This window comes from Aedes aegypti, chromosome 2 (assembly GCF_002204515.2).
Source record: "Aedes aegypti strain LVP_AGWG chromosome 2, AaegL5.0 Primary Assembly, whole genome shotgun sequence".
Classification (NCBI taxonomy): Eukaryota; Metazoa; Arthropoda; class Insecta; order Diptera; family Culicidae; genus Aedes; species Aedes aegypti.
The window spans coordinates 103382118-103398387 of record NC_035108.1 but is presented as its reverse complement, the minus strand read 5'-3'; the positions used below and the strand labels follow the sequence as shown (position 1 = coordinate 103398387).

Here is a 16270-nt window from a genome sequence, read left to right as displayed (position 1 = left end):
TGGACTTAAGTTTTCTGATAATTATGACAGCATTGGTACTTTTCATGGTCTTATCCAGCTGGTACGATAAATCAATCAACTACAAACAAGATGTCGTCCATTACAAAAGTGCTTTGACAAATAAAAGTAAGATTCATTAAAACGTAAAATTGATAAAAATCATAATAAAATATTTAATATTTTAATTGTAATTTATTGGAAAAACGATAACATGTTAGTATTTACAACTTTAAATCATGTCAATGAACAATTATATTCAATATTTTCTTCAACAGAACAATCATTTCTGGTGTCGTTCTCGATACTTCGGAACTGGTATCGTTTAACATCCCGTTCGGAAGACCCATTCAGTAGGGATCTCAGATTTCTGCAAGCCATTCGATTCTTCACGATGTACCTGGTCATATCGGGGCATTCTGCGTTGGTGTTTTTTGTGCTTCCCACGCAGAATGCTTCCAAAAAGGAAATGGTAAGTGATTATTGTTTTTTAGAAGTGATCAGGTAAATTAGAAATCGATTGTTATCCATATTATTATTTTCATTACCAAAAATTCTGTTACGAGCTCTTTTTATACAACTACACAGCTAAAAATATGTTAAGGGTATTCACTTAAGAGCGTAAATCACTGCGTAAGTCATGCTAAACTGGTTATATGAAATGTTTCATGAACCTGCGTAAATAATCAATGAAACCTTTCAGCATGTTCAAAATCAATCGAAGTATGCTTTGGTAATGTCAGTGTGTCACTATGGGAATTCCAAACAAATACAAATATTATGTAACGGAAAAGACTGAAAACCCAAAGTTTTACCTTTCTACTGCAGGAATAGAGATTAAAATAGAAGATTCTGGGCAAACTTAAGTGTACACTTGGAAATAAAATCACATGTTGGTCATTCTACGTCTACGTAGTTTCCGTTTACGTTGGTCTCGTGTCTAGTGAAGGTAGTTGAACCGGGTACACTGGGTACATGGCTTGTTGTAGCATCTATAATTGCACTTATTTGGCTTTGTCATATAGGTCCCATTAGTATTCCCATCTTCACGTATTCCCATACCATTACTCTCCCAAGTCATGCACAAATGAAGATCATGGACATTTCCTTTTACACGATACAAGGAAACATATCCTGAATGACCACAAACAGTGCACTGGCTCTCATTTATTGCTGTTTCTTAAGTTGGATTCAGATTATTTGAACGAATAATGAATACATAAACAGCAGTTCTGAAAAATTATCCTCCCACGATAAAATACAATTTTGAGTTCAAACAACAAACCTTGGACGACTGTTTGAAGTTTATAATGGATAACTAGATTGTATTTCTTTGATTTGACATTCTTTTGAAGCAGACGAGGAATATTTCATTTGAAATGTTGCATTGCCAAAGTTACGCAGGATTTCATTTTACGCAAGTTTAAGTGAATACCCCTGTTGTAAATTTCAGTTTATTTTCATGCACATATATGGAGCATCGAAATACACCCGATTCTGTTTTTGCACTGATTTTTTTTTACACGGCCGTGCAAAAAAAGTTTTCATACAAATTTTTCCGCCAAAACCTTATTTTTGCATGAAACGTCGAGAAATGATGTTAATTTTTTTACACGGTTTTTGAAATTTTGAACTGAAAACTTTTTTTGCACGGTGCGTACCGTGCAAAAAACAGAATCGGGTGTAAACTGAAATTTCAACGACAAATCGCTTATTTTTCAATTGAATGCACTTTAAATTAAACGTGATGCTGTAACAATAAATGAATTTGAATTAATTGACGCTTATGTTGAGCTGATCGGTAATCCAATCCTCATGGTTATTGAATTAATTAACTCATTACGCGTGGTAAAGATGGACAAATTATGGGTGAAATTGGTGAAATTACACTGCGGAACACGTTTTTGTCTCCAGCATCAAAATACCTCTATTTACTCAATCAAGGGTTGCTGAATCCATTGCCGTTTACAGAAATATCATAGCACGTCTAGTTTTTGAGATATTGGTTGTTGAAAATGCAAAAAATGACTATTTCAGCCAACTTGCATGCAAGTTTGCCAGCTTGTAAGGCAATTGATTTGCTTTATTTGCCACAAAATTCAAACTTTATGTGTATAACAATGCTTATCATCAAAGTTTATAATACTTTTGATGCGAAAAAGTTATTTTTTGATGGTTTAGAAAAGTATTGTATTTTGCCATATAAGAGAAACGAAGAATTATGTATAGAGACTGCAAGTATGTTGAAAATATCGGTTTAACCCAAATTTAATCGTGAAATTTCAACCAAGATATATCTAAAACGAATGTTTAAGTCCTCTTTTGCATGCTTGGTGGATAAGATCACAAAAATGTTTTATAAAATATACTTCAAATTTTAGGTGAACATCAATAAAACTAATCTTTTATACAACTTTGGCGACCTGTAGCTAAAAATTGTGACGTGCTGGGAAATTTCTGAGAACGGCATAAGATTCAGCAACCTCAAATCTACTAGAGACACATAATTTGATCCTTGAGACACGCAAAAATGACATTTTTGTTGCGCTGTGTTATGAAGAAAATCCACGTGCTCGGCTGGGATTTGAACCCAAGACTCTTGTATGCTAGACTAGCGCTTTACCAACTAAGTTACCGAGCCACTTGGTGACTCAGTAACTGAGTTGGTTACAAGTTTAGAATTCAAATCTCTACAGCTATGCCGGTATCAAGAAACGCGTAAGTTCTATCAGAAGCTCAACGCATCCCGCAACGGCTTCGTGCCGCGAGCCGAGATGTGCAGGGATAAGGATGGGAGCATTTTGACAGACGATCGTGAGGTGATCGAAAGGTGGAAGCAGCACTTCGACGAACACCTGAATGGCGCTGAGAGCACAGGCATTGAAGATCGGGACAACGGAGGAAATGTCTTCGTCGGTACTGCGGAGGATGGAAACCAACCAGACCCCACTTTGAGGGAGGTTAAGGATGCCATTAACCAGCTCAAGAACAATAAAGCTGCTGGTAAGGATGGTATCGGAGCTGAACTCATAAAGATGGGCCCGGAGAGGCTGGCCATTTGTTTGCACCGGCTGATAGGCACAATCTTGGAAACAGAACAGCTACCGGAGGAGTGGAAGGAAAGGGTGATATGCCCCATCTACAAGAAAGGCGATATGTTAGATTTTGAGAATTTTTGAGCGATCACCATTCTAAATGCGGCCTACAAAGTATTATTCCAGGTTATCTTCCGTCGTCTGTCACCTATAGTAAACGAGTTGGTGGGAAATTATCAAGCCGGATTCGTTGACGGCCGATTGACAACGGACCAGATCTTTACTGTACGGCAAATCCTCCAACAATGTCGTGAATACCAGGTACCAACGCATCACCTTTTCATCGATTTCAAGGCGGCGTACGATAGTATCGACCGCGAAGAGCTATGGAAAATCATGGACGAGAACAGCTTTCCCGGGAAGCTTATGAGACTGATAAGAGCGACAATGGAGGGTGTGCAAAATTGTGTGAAGGTTTCAGGCGAACATTCCAGTTCGTTTGGATCCCAACGGGGACTACGATAAGGTGATGGACTTTCGTGCCTGTTGTTCAATATTGCGCTAGAAGATGTTATGCGGAGAGCCGGGCCTAACAGCCGGGGTACAATTTTACGAGATCCAGTCAATTTGTTTGCTTTGCGGATGATATAGACATTGTCGGCCGAACATTTGAAAAGGTGGCACACCTGTACACCCGCCTGAAACGCGAGGCAGCAAAGTTGGACTGGTGGCGAATGCGGCCAAGACAAAGCACATGTTAGCTGGTGGGGCTGAGCGCGACAGGGTTCGCCTAGGTAGCAGTGTTATGATTGACGGGGATACGTTCGAGGTGGTCGACGAGTTCGTCTACCTTGGATCCTTGCTAACGGCTGATAATAACGTTAGCCGTGAAATACGGAGGCGCATTATCTGTGGAAGTCGGGCCTATTATGGCCTCCACAAGAAGCTGCGGTCAAAAACGATTCACACCTGCACCAAATGTACCATGTACAAAACGCTCATAAGGCCGGTAGTCCTCTACGGGCATGAAACGTGGACAATGCTCGAGGAGGACATTTAAAGCACTCGGAGTCTTCAAACATCTGGTGCTTAGGACGATCTTTGGCGGTGTGCAGGAAAACGGCGTGTGGCGGCGAAGGATGAACCACGAGCTCGCCCAATTATACGGCGAACCCAGTATCCAGAAGGTGGCCAAAGCTGGAAGGATACGATGGGCAGGGCATGTTGCAAGAATGCCGGACAGCAACCCTGCAAAGATGGTGTTCGCGTCGAATACGGTTGGTACAAAAAGGCGTGGAGCGCAGCGAGCTAGGTGGGCGGATCAAGTGCGTATCGATTTGGCGAGCGTGGGGCAGAACCGAGTATTGTGGCGTGAAATTGTTGATTCAGTGTTATCTGTTTAGATGTTAACTAAATAAATGAATGAAATGCACATGAGCATGATTGACCGCCCGCAGATGCAACTCCGTTATTGCAAGAACAGCTGTACTTACACAGGGAACCAACAGACACTACTCGGGATCAATAGCATCCTCAATGTGTAAGTAATGGTGCTCTCATTGTTATAACACACAATATCGGCGCCGGCTGCGCCCGAATGCAGGTCAATTTGGGGATGGGAGGGAAATGTTGACGTGCTATTTGCTTTATGGAAGCCGAGGAGTCCTCTGCACTTCCACAAGTAGACACAGGGAGTTTGGATATGGGAAAGGTTTGGATAAAGGATTCGTTTTGGTAACCGATAAATATATAATTTGAAAGGAATGCGCTTAACCGGATTCGCGATTTTACTCGATAAAAGCATTGAACGCCGAACAAGTGTTCGTCACTCGCCCCACTGGAGCAAGCGACAAGATCAAACACTAGTCTCTGCGTGTCATCTGTAGTAGATTGCAAAAAGTTTGGATATTTTTTCTTCATACTTCCAAAATTGAAAGGTTTCTCTTAATGCTTCCAAAACTCTACTAATAATATTCCCACATAAACCAAAAGTTCTTTATTTGAAACCTTCAAGTAGACATGTTGTCACGATGATTGGCATTCCAATAAACTGGTCAGATGAATTTATGTATCTAGGGCTTATGCTAGATAAGAATTTAACTTTCAAAAATCACATTGAAGGCATTCAAGCCAAATGTAATAAATATGTAAAATGTCTCTATCCCCTTATTAATAGAAAATCAAAACTTTGTCTTAAGAACAAGCTTTTGATATTCAAACAAATTTTCAGGCCAGCCATGTTGTATGCTGTACCAATATGGACTATCTGTTGTAATACCAGGAAGAAAGCTCTGCAGAGAATTCAAAATAAAATTTTGAAAATGATTCTGAAGCTTCCTCCCTGGTATAGTACCAATGAGTTACATAGAATATTCAATGTTGAAACATTGGAACAAATGTCAAATAAAATAATAAATAATTTCAGGCAAAAATCGTTACAATCTTCTATTGCCACGATTAATGCGTTATATATTTAGGTTAAGTTAGGTTAAGTAAATTGAAAACATGTTTTATTTTCTCTTATAAGCAGGTGAAATCAACTCACCTGTAAAAAACTGAACTGCTACGGCTAATGAAATGTAATATGTTGTTAACAAAATGTTAATAAAATCTTAATTTGTTTTACAAAATTAGGATGATAGTGTTGTCCAATAACACAGAACACCTAGATGTAAGAAATGAATGTAATGTTTGGAATGATACTAATAAAGAAATAAGAAAAATAAAATCTAGATGTCGTTTTTACAGCTGTACCACAAAATTGGAACCATGATCCTGACCGGAGGGGTTCAAATCACGCAAACCTTCCTCGCCATCAGTGGATTCCTGCTGACGGTTCTGGTGATGAAATACGCCGAAAAACGACAGTCCAAACCGGGAATCTTATTCTTGTTGAAAGCCACCATCTACCGGTACATCCGCTTGACCCCGGTTTACGCGTTCGTGATCCTTCTGCACGCCACGTGGCTGTTCCGCATGCAGGACGGACCTCGCTGGAAGCTGGGAGTGGAAACCGAACGGGCCTTTTGTCGACGCAACTGGTGGACCAACCTGCTGTACGTCAATAACTACGTCCACGCTGATCAGCCGGTGAGTGATCTACTGTAGTCTTCCACTATTGCTATAGAATATCAATGTTCCCGTTGATTTCCAGTGCGTTCAGCAAGGATGGTACCTTGGATGTGACTACCAGCTGTTCATACTGGGAAGTTTGCTGATGATCCTGATCATAAAGTTTCGCAAGTTCACGAACCTTATCGTGTCGGTGGCAATCGTTCTGGCGTACGTGATTCCGGCCCTGTTCATCTACTATCAGGAGTTAGAAGGTGTCTTCCTGGTAACACCTCAGTAAGAACTTATGACGATATATCTCAACTATCGACTAAGAAAAATCTTGTTTTAGCGCTCAGCGGTTCGTATTATGGTTCGATCAGTACTATCAGAAGTCGTACATTCCTCTACACATGAATCTCGGCAACTATCTTGCTGGGATGCTAACTGGACTCGTATATCTCAATCTCCAGAAGAACAACATCAATCCTGTTCAGAAAAGGGTAGGTCCTCGCAGCTCTTCAATTTCCATTCTTCAACACAAATCCCATCCATTCCAGTGGTTCCGGATTGTGTGGTTTCTAATCGTTCCGACGGCCATCGCTAGCCTCCTAATACACTACATCTTCTACGTGAACGACTTCGAGAAGCCTTCGCTGTGGATGGCCATCTACTTCCCGGTTTTGAAGTACACCTGGGGCATTTTCAGCGGACTGTTCTTGATTGGGTTTGTCTATGGAGTGGCACCAACTATGAAACGAATCTTCCACCATCGAGTGTTTGAACCACTGGGACGTCTAACCTACAGTGCATACTTGATTCATGTTTCCGTGATGCGACTGTTTGTGCTCAGCAATCGATCGGCGATCCACTTCAACCATATCGGATCGGTAAGTTAGGTTACAGATGAATTCCATCAAGAATTATTCTAAATTATCGATTTGTGTTAAATTAACACATGTTTTCAGAATGATAGAATAAGTGGTTTCTGTAAAAAAAATTGATCATTTTGACCTAAGAATTACTTCTGAAAATGGCCTAAAAGGTTTTGCATGCAATTTATTTGAGATCTTCTAGCCCCGAAACTGTTGATTTAAGAAAAAAAGTTCTATGGAAAAATTGTAGTGAACCGTTTGGGCTACAAGAAAACATATTTTATTTTGTATCATGAAAAATAAAAGAAAGCTTAAATTCTAAATAACGCAAAAAGTTTATGTTTCTTATATTTTTCAAATTCTCACCATAGAATCGTGATAACAAATATATAATTGGGACAATGTCTCATGATGGAGATTTTTAATGTTTTTTTTTTCCAAGAACCACTTCTTGGTTTCTTTGTTTTTTTTTCTTTGAATTAATACGTTTGGATCATAAAATAAGAATCTTTTATAATGAATCATATTGATTATCATGATCACTTCTCGATCACTTTCGAGTTTTTTTTTCTAGTTTAATTCAAAAATTATAAAATACACCATTTTCATTAGCTGTGAATGTAGTAGGGGCTATTGCATATTTTAACCTAGATAATCGATTTAATGCGATCTAAATCATAAATTTCAATGAAAATGTATCTCATTATTTGGATCAGTTGAACAATTATGAATTTTCGGGAACGGGGGGAACATACACAAATTGCGCCACGCAAAAATTTTCCATTCTCTTTTTGTACGGTTAAATACATCGTTATATTTTATAGATCCTCACGTTTCCACGCACACCCTCCTTCTCCAAAGAGGTTTTATTTAGATACCAGGAGATACAAGTGCTTTGTTTAAGGTGGTTTTACACTGGGAGGGAGAAACCAATGCAAAATTTCTCTACGTCACAGTGAGCTGAGATTTTGCTGTCACGAACTATCCAGTGGCGTAGCTAGGGTTTTCGGGGCCCGGTGCGGAGTCAAATTCGGAGGCCCTTCTAAATAGGGATACATGCCAATTGACTAGTCAATTAATTGCAACAATAATATACTTTCAATCAACATTAATATTTGGAAATAATGGTCTTTGTGATCATCTGGTCATTTGTTGAAGTCGTTTTTAATTTTCATTTAGTGAACAAAATGTCAATAAATGAAGAATAATTTATAAACATAAAAAAGAGTGGTGTTTGTATTTCACAAAATGGCGTGAGAACGGATTGACGTGAGTTTTTCACAGATGCGCTCGACAAGGGATGCAACGTGATCGTGCAAGGAAAAAGTTTGGGAAAATTGGAAAAACGAGAGGAGACTAATCCTAATGTGTCATTTTGTATGGGGGTAACCCTCCACAAGTAAAAGTTTATGTTGGACTTAATGATTTTTTTTTTCAGAAATTTCATCAGAAAGTAATTCAGATATTCACTAAAGCATCAACTATTATTTCGAATATTTCTTCAGGGGTACATTGAACGATTAATTCACATCCGAAGGAACTCCACCAGAATATTCATTTGAAGTACCTTGAAAAACTCAACCGGAGCTCTTACAATGATACCCTTGGATTTTTTGCAATGATTTCTTCAAAAAATTTCCCAAAAAAAAGTCATCAAGGATGTAACATTTCCTGAGGTTTCTCTAAGAGTTTGTCCAAGAAGATGCTAAGCAAAATTTTTAAGGATTTTATTGGAGGAGGTTCCCTTACAAAAAACCAAACGAAATCGTTAAGATATCACTAATAAAATACATGATAAATACTTACAAGAGAGAATTCTTTGAAAATCTCTTCTGGACCCTTGAGAAAGTTTTGGATGAGTCTTCAGAGGAAAATTATCCAATCAATATTTGCTAGAGGAAGCCCCTGGAAAATCTCGAATGAACTCTTCGAGAAGTTACAGGAATAATTGCTGAAGAGTTTTGTGGATTTAAACACTAATTGAAGTGGAATTTATTTCAATAACGATTCCAGAAATCTTCGAAAGGAATCCCTATTTATGGATTAATTGAAGAGGAATCTTTGGTTTAATTTAAAGTGAAATTCCTTGAAGATTTTGTGGAATGATCCCTGGAAGAATTTATGAAGCAATTTCTGACATACCCAATATGGTAATTATTGAAGGATTGATTCTGACAACGGCTGAGAGTATTTTTGAAAAATTGCCATGAGAGATTTTAGATGAATTCTTGTATGATTTTTCGTAATATTTTTTACACGAATCACACCAATCGTAGAATAAGAGTAGTATGTGATCCTTTGACCACGACGCTTGCTCCTGCAGTGGCGAGTGATGCGGTCAGGATCGATCATGTTACGTGCATCGTTCAGTGAAACAGTGTATAGTATTTTGCCGTAAGCACAGTGCGGCGACAAAAAATGACCTCAGAATGTGTGTGTATTTACTGCCATTCTCGATATGGGTCGTTGGAATTTCAGTAGAGCTATCACCCGGATAAAAAATACAATACAAAAACAATATAACGTATTGGAACAGTACCATTCGATATATTGGAAATACAATACAGTATATTGTGAAATGACAATACAATTACAGTATAATATATTGTTTTGAACAGTTCACTGTATGGTATATACGTTTTTGGCAATATAATGTATGGATGGTTAAGTATCGTAACAATACAAATCTAGATATTTTCTCATACATACATTTTGAAAATACAATACGATATATTGTTCATGTATTGTCTTGATTAGCAATTCGTGTATTGTTGTACAATACAAAAACAATTCAACGAACTGTATTTCTATTAGAGGTGAAAAGTGTAGAATTTGTATTATGTATGGATTGTCCCCCAACTTACCGGATATTCGTGCCAAAAGTAGCAAAATAATTTTAACTTTATAGAAGTAAAGATATTTATGATGGTTGCATTCGTGTAACTAATATCAAGTGACTTCTAAAAAACTATTTATTTTTACGTTTTGAATAATTTTCACCTAATATTTCTTGCTTTCTGAACATGTTTTGTTTACTTCTTTTAGCAAAGCTTCATAGAAAAAAGCAAGAGTTGTTTTACTCGAAAATAGGAATTTGACCAAAATTGTAAGGTATAAAACCAATTAAAAACAATACAGTGTTCTGTTACAGTTGTTTTTGAATTGTACATCCAAACAAGAATAATGTTGCTTCGACATTCAATTACAATACGCTGTATTGTATCCAATACGTTATATTGTACATTAATGGTTTATTCCATTCACTGAATGATACGTTTTTATCCAGGCAGCTTTCATCTCCTGGATTAAAATTGTCTGCAGATATAAAGAAGGGTATCAATAGATACATGCACACTTAGATTTTTTCACGAGCTCGGCTGTGCTAATATCGGTTTTCCGATTTTAACCGAGACTCAGCTAACAATTTGTCCGGTTGCTTAGCAACGAAGCCCGATTTACTGATACTTGGCTTTTATTTGCTGAGATCCCAGGCAATTTGTTTGCCGACTTCTTGGCTGTGCGGATCTCGGTTAAAATTAGCCGAGATTCGGCATTCTAATTTAAGTGTGTGCATACAATTTTCTTCCATAAAAGCACTGCCGGTCAGTGGGGGATTAATTGTTTACACACAAATTAAACCAATCATGGAATAAACCTTCGTTATTTTCCTGGAAAAAAAATCTATATGAGTGTTTTTAAGTTATCTCAATGTGTTACCGGGAGAAATCGTTACAAGATTTTCTGAGAGAATTTTCGATGTAATTCCGTTGTTGGATTGTTGAACGATTTTTAGAGCAAATTTAGAAGAAATTCCTCTTAGAATATTTTAAGAAATCATTTATTAAATTTCAATACAAATTCCCAGATGATTTCTAGAGGAATCTCCATAAGAATTCTTTTTGTGTACCTTAAGAAAGCTCTGAATTAATCTCTTGAACAATTCCTGAAGATGAAAATCTGTGATCCTATGGAGTAGGCGCATCTTAATCTCTGAAGCCTCAAGAATTTACATAAAGATTTATTGCAATGCGAAAAAAGAGACTTTAGATAGATTAGATGTTTTGCGTTAAAAAAAACTTTAGAGACCTTTGTTAATTTTGTTTGCGTTATCGATGGTAGAGGAATTAGGGACATAATAGACACGGTAAGCGAATGTTCTTTTTAAGACAATAAAATGGCAATGTATTTAATTTACCTTCGGTTAGTTTTCAAGTTTGTTGTTAGTACGACGTGCTACATGCATTCATGGTAATAAAAATTATATCAAATGTCAGAAAAATGAGATGGAAAATTGGGTCGAAAACAAGGCTGGTAAAACGGTATCGGGGCACTTGCGTGAAATTTAGTGATACCAATATATTTAATGACTGTCAATTGTTCCGATATGTAAAAGGGCTCTCCACCAATCATAATAGCTAAAAAGAACCTCTCTAGATTGGTTACTTTGCTCAAAAATTAGATTCTTCAACCGCCTTGCTTATATGACAATTTTAAACTGAGAAAAATTTAAAGTCAAATTTCAAAGACAGTTGAAGCAAAACATAAACTTTTATACCGTCAAACATTCCAAATGCAATACAGATTTCATGCAGTGTATGAAGTTTTGATGAATTATGCATATTCTTAGAGAGAGAGCGGGTGTCCATTTCGCCCGTATGTTCATTATGCCCCTAATCCCCGTACTTTTCAAGAATGTATAAAATATTCGGCTTTTGGCTTGGTTCATTATAAAGCTTATAATCAAATGTTTCCAAACCAGTTCTTGGCCTCGTCTGGGTCAAGTTATAGAGGCTCTCCTGATATTCGATGATGAACAGAGCAATGTATTTTTGAATCCACAAGTACTGTTCTATAGCGTTTAATAAACGCTACCTTTATCAATATACCGTAAATTCGGGTGAAATTGATCAGTAGGGTGAAATTGATCATCGTCTCACTAGATTTTATTTCTTCCTTATGGAGCACAAATATCAATTTAACTTGCGGTGAATGAGTATTGTTTGTCGTAACTATTGTCGAATTGTGTGTTACGAAGTTTTTTGCGTTAACGAATGTTAATTACTATGAAAATACTGCAAAATTTCAAAATCATGTACGGTGCAGTATTGACAAACATCCATAAACTCCTAGTTATAAACAAGGATTCGAACATGGTATAAACCCTTAAAGTATGAGAGGATGATTAACATATATCCCCAAACCAGATTTCATCACCAAAACTCGTAACAATTTGCTCATTTGGTTGAAATAATTGAATTTCTGATAGATATCAGGGAATTCCTTAGGAAATTGCATACATTTAGGCGTTTTCCGCGTAATTCTTGAAATTTAACTGTTCAATATTTATATGAATATTGTAATGTTAAGAATTCAACAAGCATATTCGGATTCAGGGAGCTCGAATTTATTAAGAAGAGTTGTTTTGGAAACTAACAATAATCGCATTGACAAGTGATCAATTTCACCCCGAAATGAGATCCCCCGATTTTTTTTTATTTTAGAGATATTTGTTAGCACTAAAATGACATTTGTTAGAAAATTTCAGTACGTGAGCCGATGAGGCTCACCTTTGTACTTGTTTTCCTGCATTTAGTTGCTCGGCATTGTCAAAATTATAGAAAACAGACGAGAAAAACCGTGAAAAGTGATCAATTTCACCCGAAATAACGGTACTAGATGATATAGTGGCCCCTATTCATTACTAATTCAGGGGCCCTCCAAACCCGATTTCCCTTGCCCCGATATAATTATTTTGTCAAATATCCACTTTCAATGCTATGAGAAATTTTCACCATGATTTCGGGGCCCCCAATAATCCGGGGCCCGGTGCGGACCGCACCCACCGCACCCTCCTAGCTACGCTACTGGAACTATCACTGTGAGCTCGGATATTAAACAATGGACAAATAGAATAAAAGCGCGTAATTAGCCAGAACATATTTTTACATTTCATCAAAAGTAGCAAAAATCGAATTAGAATTAACCCTCTAATACCCAAATTTTTATTTTCGATTTAAGTATTATTTTTTGTTATCTAAAATCGTTCTAAACACGTTTTGCGCATTTATTTATTTTTATTCGCAAATTTTTAAATCTTGGTTTTTGATTTTTATAATTTTTATTTTTGAACATCCATAGCTTTTTTCATTTTTTTTTTAAGCCTTTTCTAGTTGTTGATTTTTGGCAATAATAAAAATTTAAATTGTTACGGTATTTTTAAAAATATTTAATTTTTAATTTTTTTTCGGAGCGTATTTTATTTTCCGTGTAACTAACGGAACAACAGGTTTGAAATGATTTTAATACCACCAGGCTCTTCGTTTGCGATAGGTTAATCGTAGAAAAATATAAAAGGTACGATTTTTTATATTACACGTTAAATGAAGCCCAGGCATTTGTAGATTATATAAGAATGCAATTTTTCAAACAATTTCTAAAAATACAAAAAAAGTTTCAAAAGTCATAAAAAACTTTTCTTATATGCGTGTTATAAGTCAAGGTATAAGCCAAAAATAAAATCATTTTGATTTCCGAGCTACGAAAAAATACACAAAATTCCAAAGTGTACCCCGTCTAAAGGCGGGGTTGGGTATTAGAGGGTTAATTCATGCACATGCACGAGATCACCGTTTATTCTAATTGAATATAACGGATTGTACTTAGGTTCTTTTTACTGTTTTTCAATAAAAACTTAAAATTAAACGCGTAGAAAACGGTGGCCCTTTTTCAATGTTTGTCCAGAAAGATCGAAGGTGCACAACAAATAACAACCTGAGAGAGACTCGCGAAGAGGAAAAATATCAAAGTCATATGCAGCCCAGATTCCCCTCTCACGAAACGTCAAATGCAGCCCACCGTTTTTATGGCTGAAAAAGTGAAAAGTATTGTGTTCAAAGTAAACTGTTATTAAAAACCTCAGTCGGCGGAGCAGTCTTTTCCAAAGTTGCAGATAAATCTAAGCAGAAGATTAATTATTTATAATGTCTGCTACGTTTACTGGCATGAAATTTCACTCAAACGGCTATTTATGATTCGATGTGATGCAAACTAAATCATTTTTTGCTGAGAGGTTCATGTGAGGATTTGAACAGCATGCGCATAATTGGTATAAACACAAAAAGGAATAAGAAAAAAACTCAGCAATCACAGAAAATGAAGACCGTCTTCGCGAGTCTCGTCTCAGATGACAACTAGCGATTTTCACCAAGCCTGCCTTGATTGTCGTTGGCAAACTGGATTTATCATGCAGTATCTGTGCCTCCCTCCCAGGTTTTACAGAATGAACATTTGTTTATTGTTACCGACTGTCCTACTCTAAGGCATTGTCAGAGCCTACCTTGATTTGATACATTAATATTATTCACTTCAGAAGGTTATATAATTTATGGATTAAGTAATTTGTCTTTGGACAAACCCTAAAGTAGCTCATAAAGTGTAGATGAATTTTGATTTGTACTTGAAATGGTTATTTTCCAAAAAAAAAAAAAACTGTCAAGTCTCCGTTTTTCCTAGAAAACATTCTGCATGATAAATAAAAAAAAAATGTATTGTGTTATTTTATTTCAGAATACTTGTTTTTGATGATTCGATTCGATCCGGAGAATTTGATTATCCGTAGTGAAAAAAAAAATACAATACTCCGGATTATCAAGTCCGATTTGTACCGTTTTGATTCATATTACGGACAGCTTCAAATTCCGGACACTCTCGTTTGTATGGGAAACATTTCACACGAAATGTTTCAATTTTCGCCGTCCAAAAGTTCTCATTTTCGAGGCTCGTTTATTAGGTTTTTTCTATAAATATCATTGCAAATTTATAATGCCCAACTACCTTAGACGTCTCTTAAGTGATTAAACGATTTCAATTGATGATTTGACTGTTCCATTAATGATTATCATGAGCTGTCCGTAATTCGAATCAAAGCGTCCGGAATATGAGGCAAAAGTGAGGGAGCGTCCGGAATAAGAATCATGAAAAGGCCACATGTTTTGATTTATTAAAAATTATTCAAGTTGCGGACACGTATTCTTTACCCACCATCCGAAAGTTAAGGGCTTCCGACGCTCGATAACGCTAAAAAATCATACAGAATGATTTATTTTGTATGGCCCAAGCTGGGTTATACTTCACTTAGGCCTTAAATGTCCGTAATATGAATCAAAACGGTATTCCATTCGTGAAAAGTGAAATCGTGTGACTTATTGATCACCCTAATAATTAGTTTCACGTAATTTTACGGTACTTTTCTCTAGTATTAATTTGGTTTGATAATCTGAAGCAAATTTCAGTTCATTAACGATAACGACAATGATTCCGTTTCAGACTGTGGTGACTCTTGCTTCCTTTGCGTTTTCCTACATGATAGCACTGTGCTTGTGCTTGGCATTGGAGTTGCCCGTTTCTGCGTTACAAAAGCTGATGTTTGGCAGTATGAAAGGTGAGCTGCAACTTAGATACCTAATCATTTGTTCCACATTCGATCTTACCGTTTGCGATTTATATTTCAGATGAATCCGACAAGAATGACGAAACGGATCCGGGCAGCAATGGGACTTTGAAAGTTGGGAATGGTACTGCAAGACAGGAGCCTCGTTCAGATGTAAATAATAGCGTATGATGAATTAGTTAAATAAATGCAACATCGATTGACTATTGTCGAAATTTTCATGATGCTATATCTGGAAAACCTGATTACCTGCTAAGATGAGTTCTTAAGCGAAGCTGTGCTTAAATTCATTAGCATATGTTTTAGTTGGTAATTTTGTCACTACATGACTAGCGTTTGAAATGGAGCGTCTAGGACATATCAAGCGTGTGCTAGAATAGAGCGCTGCATATGACGAGCCTAACCTCACTTATTTGACAGCTGCTGGTCCTGTTGTTTACGTTTTGGACTTAGTCGTTTTTTCCATCATATTATCATCTTCGCATTTCTATCACCAGCATGCTGATGGTGACGATTTTCCACGGTAGGAAGATAGAATAATACGATCCGTGGGTATCTGAAGTGGATTTGACCTCTCCTCGCAGCAAACTTTCACGAAATTAAGAATGATTCGAAAAAAGTACTAAGTCCAAACTGTAAACAACAGGACCAGTACCTGTCAAAATTGATGCATGACGTCACAGTGCAGTGGAGTATACTCCACTCCAGTAGTCCGAAAGTCCGAAACGTAAACAACAGGACCAGCAGCTGTCAAATATGTGAGGTTAGGCTCGTCATATGCAGCGCTCTATAAGGGCCTAAACATTGGCGTAGCTAGGATTTTTTTTTCTGGAGGGGGCCTAGAGGGGGCCTAGCAAATACTT

General features: G+C 37.0%; 1 protein-coding gene across 1 annotated transcript; it reads left to right on the top strand.

Moving 5' to 3' along the window:
- Window positions 1–5: 5 nt before the first annotated feature.
- On the top strand, window positions 6–15603 carry LOC5578252 (nose resistant to fluoxetine protein 6). Its single transcript, XM_021841779.1, has 8 exons — window positions 6–126; window positions 276–469; window positions 5781–6122; window positions 6187–6380; window positions 6436–6586; window positions 6644–6973; window positions 15284–15398; window positions 15469–15603. The coding sequence occupies exons 1-8, from the start codon at window positions 24–26 to the stop codon at window positions 15576–15578; spliced, it is 1539 nt and encodes a 512-aa protein (XP_021697471.1). The 5' UTR covers window positions 6–23; the 3' UTR covers window positions 15579–15603.
- Window positions 15604–16270: the final 667 nt, after the last annotated feature.

Coding starts and splice junctions, on each gene's coding strand:
- LOC5578252 (XM_021841779.1), top strand. CDS start 24: ATGACAGCATTGGTACTTTTCATGGTCTTATCCAGCTGGTACGATAAA. Junction 470..5,780: donor ATGCTTCCAAAAAGGAAATG/GTAAGTGATTAT, acceptor TCGTTTTTACAG/CTGTACCACAAAATTGGAAC. Junction 6,123..6,186: donor ACGTCCACGCTGATCAGCCG/GTGAGTGATCTA, acceptor GTTGATTTCCAG/TGCGTTCAGCAAGGATGGTA.